Raw genomic sequence first — 12,660 nt, 5'->3', positions numbered from 1 at the left:
CAATTTGATGGTAAATTTTAGTTTTGCAATAATTGTTCTTTCAATTACAGCAACAATTACTATCCCCTTCAAAAAGATTAAGTATAAGAGCCCAGTTCACATCACCACCCAAGAAGCTTGAAGTTCCATTACCAGATGATTTTGACACTAATTCTCAAGACAGTGGATACTCAGAAAGCGGCAAGAAATATGAAGATAGTGGGTAGGTACTTACAATATTTGAATGTTTTTTTTTTGTATTTTTAGTGATTAATAATTGGTAAATAACTTGTTTGACTTGTGTTTATATGATCTTTCATCTTCTTGCAGGTTCAGTGTTCCTGTCACTTGTGCCCCTAGGAAGCTGAATTTGGACTTTTCTCCACCCAAATCAGTTGCAGGACATAGTGTCTCTCCTGTTAAAAACTTCTTGACATCTATATTTTCTTCCTCTAGTGATGCTAAAACTGTTTGTGTTCCACCCAACACACTTCCTGCAGTCACTGCTCTTCCTCAATCCTCAACACCTGTCACCAGTGTTGCTAAAAGCAAAGCCAAAAGCACCAGCAACGCGACACAGGAGGAGAGGACTCCGTTCAGAACTTTTTCCTCCCTAATCAGTAAGGACAAAGAAGAAGATGAAGACCCTTTTCTCATGGAGCTCTTGGACGATGTCAACATGCAAGAGGATCAGCCAAGTGGCATGTCCTCCTTGCTTAAGGCACCCATTAATTCTTCTACTCCTTCCTCTGTTCCTTCATCTACTGCCACGAGTATTAGTCAACGATTATCTGTGAAACTTGACACTCCAGTAACACACAAGCCCTCTATACGAAGATGCCTCTCCATGATGGACACCACTCCAACTTCAGTCACTGCACAGGTATGCTGCATATTCAGGTTAATTTTATTCATAATGTACTTATGATGCTAGTTTTTTACATGTTTGGTAATTTATTTTTATGGGTATTGAGTATATTAAAAGTTTATATGTTTTATTTATATTTGCTCTTGTCTTTTCAGAGGAACCTAGAACCCTCAATTTCCTTCAAGCGACCCAATCCTCCTGCTGACCTTAATTCACTGGTAGATTGTAAGAGGAGAAGATCTGATGATATGGCTGTTTCTGAAAATAAAGAAGCTCCCCAGGAACCTCAACCATCCACAAGACCGCCCCTTTTCCCCTTCAGACAGCTGTCCAACCCCGAATCCAGTCGCCCATCTGGGGCTGAAGCCAGACCGAAACTCCAGCGATGCCATTCAGAGAGCCATGTCTCCATTATGAAGGCTGTCAGTCGCTGTAAGTTTCCATCAATTTGTTTTGTGTTTGTGTCGATGTTTTGGAATTTGTTTTGTTTGTCGATGTTTTGGATTTCCTCGACATGCTAGCCCACGTTCATGGCTTTGTCTAATTTTGTTTATTTGTTGACAGCAACCCAGGACCAGACCCTCATAGGAGATTGCTCCAAACCTTATGTTTTACCTCTGATAAACAGTGGGAAACATCCGGATCTGAAGGCCATCAGTGTGGACACCATGGCTAGCCTTATCAGAGGAGACTTCGATGACAAGGTGGCGTCCTACACGATCCTAGACTGCAGGTATCCTTACGAATATGAAGGTGGTCACATTGTCAGAGGCGTAAATTGGCCCCACCCAGGCAAGGTAGTCGAATTTCTTGAGGAGAAGAAGGGCGCTCCCGTTGGCCCCTGCGAGAAGGCTCCCAGGAACATCCTCATCTTCCACTGCGAATTCTCAGCAGAACGGGGCCCGAGGGCTCTTCGACAGCTCCGCGAGAAGGACCGGTCAACGAATAAGGACTACTACCCGGCTCTTCACTTCCCGGAGATTTACCTTCTGGAAGGAGGGTACAAGGCCTTTTATGAGCGGTACCCGGAGCTTTGTGTGCCCACTGAGTACACGCGTATGTTGGACCCCAAGCACTCTGAGGATCTCAAGCACTTCCGCGCCAAGTCCAAGTCTTGGGCTGCAGAAAACAAACACGCCAAGCAAGGGCGGCTAACGTTAATCTCCCGACCCGGCCTGAAGCGTCTGACTCTACAATAGCGGCGCCCATAGTCTTGTTCATATTGGACGGTGTGTGCAATATGTTTAGTATAGTGCACGGCTGCAAGGTCGCGCACGCATTTTCTTTCATCACCCGAACACCAAAGGCTAAGTTATTTGTCATGTACATACCCAAGTTGTTACAGCACTCCTTTTTTCACCAGGTCAACTCAGATTTTATGTATTCCACCCACAATTTATGTTAACGGCCTGATCAGTTTTATGATCAAATTTTGTTTTGTTTACGTTGTGTGTCGTTGAGGTGCGGTCTCCTTGCCACGCATCGCATCTCGCTCGGGACTTCGAAGACGTCCCCGCCAGGAAACATCCTGGATTTGTTGGCGATTCCCTTATCCCTGTGATCTCGCGTGAAGCCGTCGGGCGATTGGCTCATCCCGGACTCCTAGTCAAGTTCAAGAACCGGGCGGACTTGGTACGGTTACACGAAGGGCGTTGTCTGATCACCGACAGCGTTCCCCCACCCACCCTTCACCATGCACTTGTTCCTCGCTCGCTTCCGCGGGACTAGCGAGGACGTACAGGAACCCCGTCGTAGTGCCGTCGGGTTGCATTCAAGTTGTTCATCGACGTCGAGCCGATTCCGCGAGGGCTGGGGAGGTAACAGGTGCCTAAAGACTTTCTTTTACCAATAGAGTGCCTCTTGAGATATCTCAACACTCTACCATTGCGTCTCAACAAAAGACCCTTATGTTCTAATTTTGTGTGAGTGATTATATTTTTTTTGTCCACGGGCTTTCAATGTGATTTATTTGATCTTGTGTAGCGTCAGGACCCCAGCAGGTGAAACGACTACCCACTTGCCCAAGACGCCGACAGGAGGAAACCATTTACATATCATTATTGTGTTCATTATTATTATTATGAAGCAGGTTAAAGTGCAAACAGGAATGATTTTAATATATTAAGTTGTTATAGCTGTCCCCCATTTTTTCTGCGTGTTTATAACATGGTTCTGGATGTTTGCCCGCGTGCTAAGTACAGATGTGTTTGATGGAGAGAGAATGAAATCCAACATGAAATGTTTATGGTTCTTGGACTTTTGGCAGCAGTATCGTTATGAAGGACGGCTTGATAAAAAACGCAATTGTACAAGAGATAAGTTCTAGTCTGAACAAAATGGAACTGACTGCTACAAACACTGCCAACACATAGGAACGGCACTGCCAACATTAGTGTATATTTTTTTCTGAAAGAATCCTACCATATGCTTTAGCGCAAATGCCATGTTATTGCATGGTGCGCCCGCCTCTAGCTGTTCCGTTGATTATTTATCCACTTTAAGTTCTTGATTTCATAATTGTTGGATTGTATGTTTGTTTAGATTTATATATTTACATTCCCCCCTTCCCAAATAAAGTTTTAAATTCCCCCCCACTCATTTTCATTTTCGTTCTTGATTTCATTAGGCTTGTTATCTCATTATTTTTGTTTACACCTCATCTCGTTACATTTGAGTGTGGCTTTCTTGTGTGACCTGTCTCACCATCTTTGTAGTTCTTCCCATTTTCCCTTTCACCCCTCCCCCATTTTCACGACATTCAAGCGAAGTTGTCCGCTTATTTGGCTAGGTGTGTTTGTATGTGTGTGTTGTAATTGGTGTAAAGAAATAAATGTGAAATTTATCATCGGAATTTTTAATCTACCATACATCAAACTGGTCGAGATTCAGGGGTAGTGGGAAAGTTGCAGGTGGTGTTGGGAAATTGACAAGTGTCTTGAGTGTTGATAAGATGATAATACTGATTAAAACTACATTCACTGGTGGGCTGCTGAAGCACCATTCAGTGTATGGTACAATTCCGTGCCGTTCTTCACTCCTGCTCTGACCAGATTGTGTCAGTGTGTACCGGAAGACCGCTGAGGTTTGCGTAGGCTCAGTCCTGAAATTGGGGTTCAAAACTATGGCGTGTGTGAGCTATACAGGCCTATTTGTGTGGGTATGTAGGAAATTATCTGGTCGATGATAAGGTAACATTTTACATTTTCACGAACGCGAATAAAACGTGCCAATGACTCGGGGTAGATCAACCTTACCTTTGGATTTGGCTCAGGTGTTTGAATGCACCGAAATTAGCGAAAAAGGAATTCTAACCTGGAACATGTGGCTGCGGGATTTGTGTAGGACAGAATGGTCAAATTTGCCTAATGTGTCCACTCATTCTAGCGCTAATCCCAATGAAGGTCTGACCTGACTTGGAGAATGGCTGGGTGGGGTGTAGAAAAGTGAAACGAGCTGGTGTGAAAGTGACGAAAATAGTGGGTATCGTACGAAGATCTGTGTGTAATTTTGTTTTGCCAAGGAATTTCAAATTTCATCGATTGTATGTATAGAAAACAAAAATACAAATTTTGTTATAAATTGAAGGGTAGACTTGCAAAATGTCGACAATTTATTGGAAGACAATGAACTGGCGAACCAGCTCGTTCGTGTCATGACGCCGTTTTCTTTACGAAAGTGTGGAGGACGGACGACCGCTCTTGTCAGGGAAATATCTTTACCGGATTTGAAGAATTATTAGAAATGTTGAACGCAACTCCCTTTCAAAGTAGCAATTCGTTTGTAGCAATTTCCCTGAGCTTGCAGTGTTTTAGGCATTGAAACAGGAAAATAAAAAACTTGTGGAAGATTTTCCCGATGGAGAAGGTAACGTGCATGGTTTTGTTATGGCTTACGCTGTGATAGTTTTGCGCACGGGACCGCAGGAATACAAATTATTAGTTCAATTTCAATCGTAGAAGAATGTTCTACAATTTCTAGGGCGAGAAGCGGTATAGATTGTAACAAGGTAATTGTCTCGCTTGAGATCAGATCAATCGAATCGTCAGTGAAGGGAAGTGGGATTTGAACACTACTGTAATGATGCATTGTACTATTTGTCTACAGAATTGTGTACGTCTTGTTGACGCCACGTATGAACTATCAGGAGATTGGGGCTTCCACCATCATGTGTTACTTTGTGTGTGTATATTTTGAGTGCATGTATATGTGTCTTTTACACGTGTGCCATTGTGTATACTTGTATGTATGAGTGCGTACGGGTGCACATATTTTCACGAGTGCGTGCGTACTTAATGTGGGCGTATATCACCCTTTGGGCGTTATTGTGTTGAGATGGGGCTCTAAACGTTATGCATCACTTGGAGGGCGGCGAGTACATGGGCTGCTGGGATCATATTTATGTATATATTTTTTAAGAATTCAGTACAAGTGATTCTTTAAAAACGAGCACTCCCAAGTATCGACATTCACCCTGGGTTCATGCGTTTGACAGATGAAGTAACATAAGTCATGCACCAATCATTCCGCCACGCAAAGTAGGGCCGCTGTGTCCCACAACTTATCTCGGGAACATACCTCGATCACTGACAATTATCACCATTAAAGAGTGTTGAATCTGAGGTATTTGTGGGTCGTGACTGCCGTATTTCTAGTTAATACGTGAAGGTATTACTGTACATGTCAGGATGATTTATCGCAATTTTATTGCACTCATTTCAATGGACCAATGTTTGCATTCACTCTCAGCCCACTGTGCCCATTCCTATTTTTTAAAACTTGTTTCTAGATAGATCAGTAATTTTGCTTTCACTGCCGCTTTATTTGATCATAGTCAATTTCTTTTAAGTAAACTATCAATCATGTAACACTAGCATTATTATTTTATAAGTTGATAAATTGGCACCTTTCGGCTGTGGCAGTTCCTCAGTAGGTTTTAGTAGTTGTTGAAAAGTTGGGGCGATGCGTGCGGGCTGTTCATATACGTGATTTTTTTTGTATCGTAATTTAGTTTATTTTGGTGCCACAAATTAACAATAATTATACCAGAAAAGCGAAAATGTAGACAATGTAGTGTAGAATATTTGAAGTCTGGATATATTCTAAAAATCCATAATAAGCAGTGTCGTGTTTGAGAAAGTATTTTCGAGCGAAACCATCAAGATTTTATTTTGCAACGCACGGTAAATTTATTATTCCAAGTAATCTGAATTTGATTTGATAGCGGCGAGGAGGGAAGCGCTGGTAAAATCTTGTCCAAAGGGGGCATTAGAAAAAAAAAGGGAACAGTGGTGCACAGTTTATATATATATTAATATATATATATATATATATATATATATATATATATATATATATATATATATATATATATATATATATATATATAACACGACACATCTTCATGGTTTTCTTGAACAAAGATGTACCCAATGAACCCCGTTCAAGATTTTTCATCAGTTTTAGGTCAGGGATGGCATAGTTTTGCTGTATTACTTAAACATCATCACAATAACGCCTGTCCTGGTTAGCGCCCCCAACACCCGAACTGGGTGTCGTATTATTTCCATTTGTTCAGGCCAATGGTTCTCAAACTAGAGTCCGTGACCCTTTGGGAGGCCATGGAGTTTCAAAAGTGGGGTCCACAATTCTGAAACCAGTGGTTGTTAGATGGGGTTGTTAGTTGTGGCTTAGGTTGGTTGTGGTTAGTTGTGGTTGCACAGCGACTAACTTTAGTGAAGAAGTTGTCTAATGGAGGCCGAAGAACAGTAATCCATAAGCGTGGTATATACGAAAAAAAGAGTTGAGAACCACTGGTTCAGGCTATTTTTATTTCGTAGCATCCCTCCCAAAGGATTGACCACATCTGAACTAAAGACGGAGTGGATCGCTCAATCTCTGCTATGTGGAACCTATGTGGAGTATTTGTGGTGTATAATGCGGTGTATTTGAATAATATATGTGGCTTTATAGTTTGTCTTAGTATGTGTATAGAACGACTGATATTTCTTCTTAACATGTCCATATAATAATCTGAAAATGTACGAGTCCAGAAGGGTTCAGTGACGCTTGTAGCCAATGGTATTCATAACAAGCAGGGCCATAACAAGCTGACAGCAAATGTACGAAAATCTACGGGGCGACACACTCCACGATGGGAGGTCGCCTAGACTAGTCGACGGTCCTTATTCTCGCGTTCCACTGTAAACTATTTTTTCTTTTTATCATGGCTGGCACCATTATTGTAGAATACGAATTTTCAAACCAAAGAGGTGTTCAATATCCTCCTCATGACGCACTCGCCCTCTACCTCATGCCCCGCTACTCCTTACGATCTTTCCCCTCCACACACACGTTCCTGACTCCTCCCCCCCCTACACACACACCATCCTGCGTCTACGTTCTTCCATCGCTTCCTGTCTCGCTTTCCTTTCCGCTCCTCCCTTCCTCCCTCCCTCCCAACTCTCCATTACCCCCCACCTCCCTCACCTCCCTCCGCCTTGTTTATAAGTATCCCCTCTTAATTAGAGAGAGAAGAGAGAAAGAGATGGAGAGAGAGGGGGGAGGGAAGAAGAGAGGAAAGGAAGGGGAGGGAGGGAGGGAGAAAGAGCGAGAGAAGAAGAGAGGGAGGTAGGAAAGAGTGAGGGAGGTAGGGGAAGAGGAGGGGAGGGAGATGAGAAGGGCATCGCTATAATAACAATGATAATACAAGTTTCCTGGCGAAAATTGTTAGCGATTCCCATCCTTTCTATTTAATATAATTTTATATTTTTTTCTTGACAATTTAATTCCCCTTTTGCAGGTGCTGAATACGTGTAGTATGGACCATCTACGTTTCCACGGAACTTAGTTTCCTCCCTCGGAACTTAGTTTCCTCCCTCGGTTACTTGCATGCTCCCAGGCACCTCACTCTTTTAGGCCATGGCGCCCCTCTGACTTGGTATGCCTTGTATCTGGTACGTCGTCCCTGGTATTGTCTATACTTGTTCGCTCTCCAACCTTTGCCTCCCCACACCCCCGTACCCGTCTTTTACCCAATCTTGCAAAATTTCCTAACCTCTTCCCCAACCCTGCAGCATTAACCCAACCCCAGTCCGACCCAGTCAAACCCAGTACAACCCAACCCCAACCCAACCCAACCCAACCCAACCCAACCCAACCCAACCCCAACCCCAACCCCAACCCCAACCCAACCCCAACCCCAACCCCCCAACCCCAACCCCAACCCCAACCCCAACCCAACCCCAACCAACCCAACCCCAACCCCAACCCCAAACTTGAATCTCTCTAACCTTGCATCTGTCCCTACTCAACGGGACAACCTCTCCTCCATCCATTGTGTAAACATTCTCCCCCCCCCCCCAACGTGGGGCACTCCCCCCCCAGACTTCATAGCCCTTCTTCCACAATGTAGCCCTTTGTAGCCCTTCACTCATTGAAGCCCCACCCTCCACTGCGGAACCTCCCTATTTTGTCACCCCATTAATCTTTGCCCTGTAGTACTCCACATCTTCCACCTACTCCACCTTTCACCCCCTACGCTCTCCACAACGCATTCCCACCCCGTTCACCTTGCATCCCCCTCCACTTCATCCTCCATTCTCCACCCACTCCACCTTCCAATCTCCACCCACTCCACCTTCCATTCTCCACCCACTCCACCTTCCATTCTCCACCCACTCTCTCCTGGCATTTCCTATTCCAGTGGCGCCTTGTACCCCCCCCTCCCACCATCTACACCTTACCCCCCTCCCTGTTTTGCAGTCTTGTGGATTGTCTATTAGCGATCATCCAGAAGAGAATCTGGTGGACTTCTTCCACGTGGTTGAGGAAATTTATAATTGCACTACATTAGTGTGGATACGAAACTATTTTCCTTCTATCTCCTGTGGAGATAAAAAAAAAAAAAAAGAATTTGGTATTGGAGGTAACCGACAGATGGTTCGGTGTCTTAAGAAAATCGTCCCCACAACTGGAGGAAGTAGATTTCATAACCAAAATAATAGTCAAGAAATTGATTAGACCCCTTTCGTTTCCCGTTCCGGAACCTGCCTCCCAGCTCAAAGTACGTCATTGGGTTGAAGCGGCTACGAAGTCCTTGTAGTCCTACAGAGCTTCTGGGACAGTGCTTCCTGCACGGTTCCTCCGAAGTGGTTCGTTCTGTCTCGGTGACCAGGAAGAAGGCGCTCGCGGGAACATGGACGAGTCTCCCGAACTCCGATCCCACACTTCGGTTACGGGAAGAAGTACGCCTAGAACGGGGAAGTGTCAGATACCCATCAGATCCTTCTCATCTTTAAAGTTAGACAAAGACGATGATGACGAAGACTCCTTTTTTCTGGACTGGACCGAAGATGCTGAGGCGGACGACAATGACAAACCTCACGGTTTGTCATCCTTGCTCAATTCGAGTCTCACGCCTGTCGCTGGTGGACGGCGTAGATCTGATGTCAGTGGTAGCTTTGGGAGCTTAGCATCAACCACGCCAGATAAAGAAGCAGAGACAGGAACGATTGGACAGCAGGTGGGCCAAGAGAGTGGGAGGAGTTCGGGCCACGTCAAAAAGTATCGCACGACGGACTTCAGTCCTACTTCAGGCCAGGTAAGTTAACGTGTTCATCCAGTTTACATGTATTACCGTATAATAGTTGCATATATGTTATGAGATTTCAAAAGGGACCAAGATTGAGTATGAAAATCCATGTGAACAAGTTGTATAGACACGGTAAAGGAAACATGGACTGGAGGTGAAGCTTTTATTCCTTTGAGAAAGTCGATAGACGAAACGTCAGGAATAAAAGCTTCACCTCCAGTCCATGTTTCCTTTACCGTGTCTATACAAGATTGAGTACCCGCGTGAGGTGGTCCAGTAAGGTTGGACGTTGGGAAAGATCGTCCCCCCCCCCCACCCCCGTTACTTGTCTTTCAAGTCTCATTAGCACCCTGACCCTTACATTGTGGACTAAAGCCGAGACCCATACCAACTTTTACAAATGTTTCTCGCAAGGGGTAGATGAGGAGATAGAAAAAAAAAAATGGCTGGGAGCAACATAATGCATGGGTTCGATCAGTGACAAATGTAGGAGGGTAAAACAACGAGGCCAGAACTAGTTGTAGCCGAGAGTATAGTGTAGTCGTAGATACGGGGATCAATCCTATAGAGGTTAATAAAAACAGATATGTTGGCTATTTAGTATTGATAGAATGGGAGGTTTGTTAGATAGGGTGTTACACATATTCTTTAAGTGTTTGGAGGCCTGTACAAAGTACATACACGGCCCCGTGTTTCCAATTTTTAGAAAACGGGTTTTTTATATTTATGGATGGTTTCATATGATGCCCATCGTTAAAAAAAATCCAGTGTAACTGGTCTCATTGGATCCCTTGTTATGCCATAGTAAGGTTGTCCATTGTTTTAGTTCTGCGTGTGTAGTTCCTCCTGTCAGTTACAAACTTATAAGTATGCATCATCCCCCGTAGGAAAAGGGAGCGTCACCCTTCACTATCACGATCGCTTCTTGCCTGAAACGCTGCAACAGTCCGGTGGACCACTCCCCGATGATCTTCAAGAGGAGGAGAACGAAGGACGTAGAGAACGAGAGTAGTCCTTACGGCGTCGAGAAGAGGTTGAAGGGCAGCAGTGGTAGCGAGCCTCGAGTGCCTTTGCGCCCGCTGACCTTTTTGACCAACACAGACGGTAGCACCCCGACTGCAAGAGCATCGGTGCCACGGTCCCACTCTGAGAGCCAAGTTGCCATCATGAAGGCAGTCAGCCAATGTAAGCCCAATATACATACATACAAGAACCTATAGGGTAGTAAGAAGGCAGGGGGGAAGGGGTTTGGGTTGATAGATGAAGGTAAAGTTGTGAATGTGAAGGAGTGAGATTAACATTGTGGGGAGGACCTGCTTGCGGAGTATGTTAATCTGTTTGCTTTACATAGGTCATCCTACCTTTACTCTATTCGATATTAATCCTAACTAGCTAATATATATTTGATGTTGTTCGTCATGGAGGAAATAAGTGAATTTGCACTATGTGTAGAGGACTTTTGTATATATGAAGGTGGGTGGGTGGATGATTTACTCGTCTTACGGTGGTACATAATATTTGTTAGAATTGCTTCAGAGTAATATGTCGAATTGTATGTGCAAACATGATTAGGATGCAAGTATTTTGGGTGTTTGTGTATACGTGTCTGTGTAATGTTTATTGGACTTTAGTTTTGAAAGTTCTAGCTGGGCCAGGAATTTTGAGAATTTTTTGTACTCTTACACTTTGCCCTAAGTCATGGTTTCTTCATTCTTATTTACAGCGGCACAAGACCAGACATTGATTGGCGACTTCACGAAGCCGTATGTCCTTCCGCTGATCAGTGGTGGGAGGCACCCTGACCTCAAGGCTATCAACGGTGACACAATGGCGAAAGTTCTTGGCGGCGAATTCAGTAACTGGCTGGCGTCGCACACAATACTGGACTGCAGATACCCTTACGAGTACGAGGGCGGTCACATCAGGAACGCCATCAATTGGCCTCGTCTGGAAATGGTGATGGAGTTCCTGAGTCAGAAGACCGAAGCTCCTCCGCGTCTCAGCGAGACTACCCCTCGGAACATCCTCATCTTCTATTGCGAGTTTTCTGCCGAGCGTGCTCCCAGAGCACTTCGGCGACTTCGGGAGGTGGATCGTACCACAAATAAGGACTATTATCCCGCTCTTCACTTCCCAGAAGTGTACCTTTTGGAAGGCGGGTATAAAGCCTTCTATGGAAAGCATCCTGAACTGTGTATTCCGCCGAATTACACGTGCATGTTGGACCCAAGGCACACGGAGGACCTCAAGGACATCCGTGCAAAGTCCAGATCTTGGGGTGCAGAGAGCAAACACACCAAATATGGCCAAGGTGGCGCGAATCGGAAGACCGGCCTTGGTCGTTTTGTGCGACATCAGAGTCTGTACCATAATTCTGGTCAGTAAAGTTTTATTTCGTTTTCGTCCCCTGATCCAAAATAGGCGGACCCAAATTTTACCCGGTTTTACACAAAATTCGATTTTTTAAAAGTTATTTTGTTTTATTTTTTCGCATTGTTTTTAAATGACAGAGCAATTCTATTTTACAATGAACCTGTAGTACTTGTTTATAGATAAGGTCGGTATTAATTACTTCAAAAATTGTCTCCAAAATGTAAAAATGCACGATTTTTGGCTATTTTAGGTGCGGGAAATGTCCCTTCCTATATGTTCAGCATTAATCTGTCATCACACACACACACACACACACACACAAAAGAAAATTTCAGTTTCCTTGGCACTGTTTTTTTCATGGTCAAAATGTTGAAATATCTTGCTATGTTCATCACTGATTCCCATAGACTTTAAGTCCAATTTTTTCTACTGATGAACCCATGAGCTTTATGCGAGGTCAGTAGATATTTTATTTTATTTTATTTTATTTTTGTGTGTGTGGGGGGGGAGGGGGGTAACCGCAGACACTTCATGGTGGTTCTGAGAGGCTGAGACCAGGGAAGGTAGTCACGTGATCAGGGAGAACGATCACCTTACCGCCCATTTACAAGACGTGTCTTCGCCCTCCTCTGGAAGTGCCATCGAGTTCGAGAGTTTTCCACACAAGGGAAGCAGACAACCCGCGATTGCTCCTCTCCCGATACTTTAAACAGGTGATAGAGAAACGGTCTCTCGCAGTCAGGGATGCTCGTTGTGACCACAAATTTTATTTTCCTTACAAATCTCTTTCTTGTCCCGGTGAAAATAGTAAAATGGACTAATACCACGAGAGACCTGACATATGTGGCAC

The 12,660-nt window shown here is 44.2% G+C and overlaps 2 protein-coding genes across 4 annotated transcripts in view; both read left to right on the top strand.

The window, feature by feature from the left end:
* LOC143026517 (M-phase inducer phosphatase-like) overlaps nucleotides 1-3,692 on the top strand; it is a 4,999-nt gene extending 1,307 nt beyond the window's left edge. The window contains exons 4-7 of the mRNA XM_076187052.1: nucleotides 51-202; nucleotides 310-862; nucleotides 1,003-1,279; nucleotides 1,412-3,692. Coding sequence (XP_076043167.1) covers nucleotides 51-202; nucleotides 310-862; nucleotides 1,003-1,279; nucleotides 1,412-2,046 — 1,617 coding nt within the window. The 3' untranslated portion in view covers nucleotides 2,047-3,692. The remainder of the gene's footprint in view (nucleotides 1-50; nucleotides 203-309; nucleotides 863-1,002; nucleotides 1,280-1,411) is intronic.
* A 159-nt stretch (nucleotides 3,693-3,851) lies between these two features.
* Nucleotides 3,852-12,121, top strand: LOC143026516 (M-phase inducer phosphatase-like). 3 transcript variants are annotated; one of them, XM_076187051.1, is made up of 5 exons: nucleotides 3,852-3,929; nucleotides 7,647-7,800; nucleotides 8,904-9,446; nucleotides 10,325-10,622; nucleotides 11,161-12,121. In XM_076187051.1, exons 3-5 carry the CDS (start codon nucleotides 9,042-9,044, stop codon nucleotides 11,820-11,822), a joined length of 1,365 nt encoding a protein of 454 aa, XP_076043166.1. In that variant the 5' UTR covers nucleotides 3,852-3,929; nucleotides 7,647-7,800; nucleotides 8,904-9,041; the 3' UTR covers nucleotides 11,823-12,121. The 3 variants fall into 3 exon arrangements, with proteins under 3 accessions (XP_076043166.1, XP_076043165.1, XP_076043163.1); XM_076187050.1 differs by having other exon boundaries at nucleotides 3,869-4,004; XM_076187048.1 differs by lacking the exon at nucleotides 3,852-3,929 and adding an exon at nucleotides 4,122-4,711.
* Nucleotides 12,122-12,660: the final 539 nt, after the last annotated feature.

This window comes from Oratosquilla oratoria, chromosome 6 (genome assembly GCF_046742065.1).
Source record: "Oratosquilla oratoria isolate Oo_2021 chromosome 6, ASM4674206v1, whole genome shotgun sequence".
Taxonomy (NCBI): Eukaryota; Metazoa; Arthropoda; class Malacostraca; order Stomatopoda; family Squillidae; genus Oratosquilla; species Oratosquilla oratoria.
This window is presented reverse-complemented; position numbering and strand designations above follow the sequence as displayed.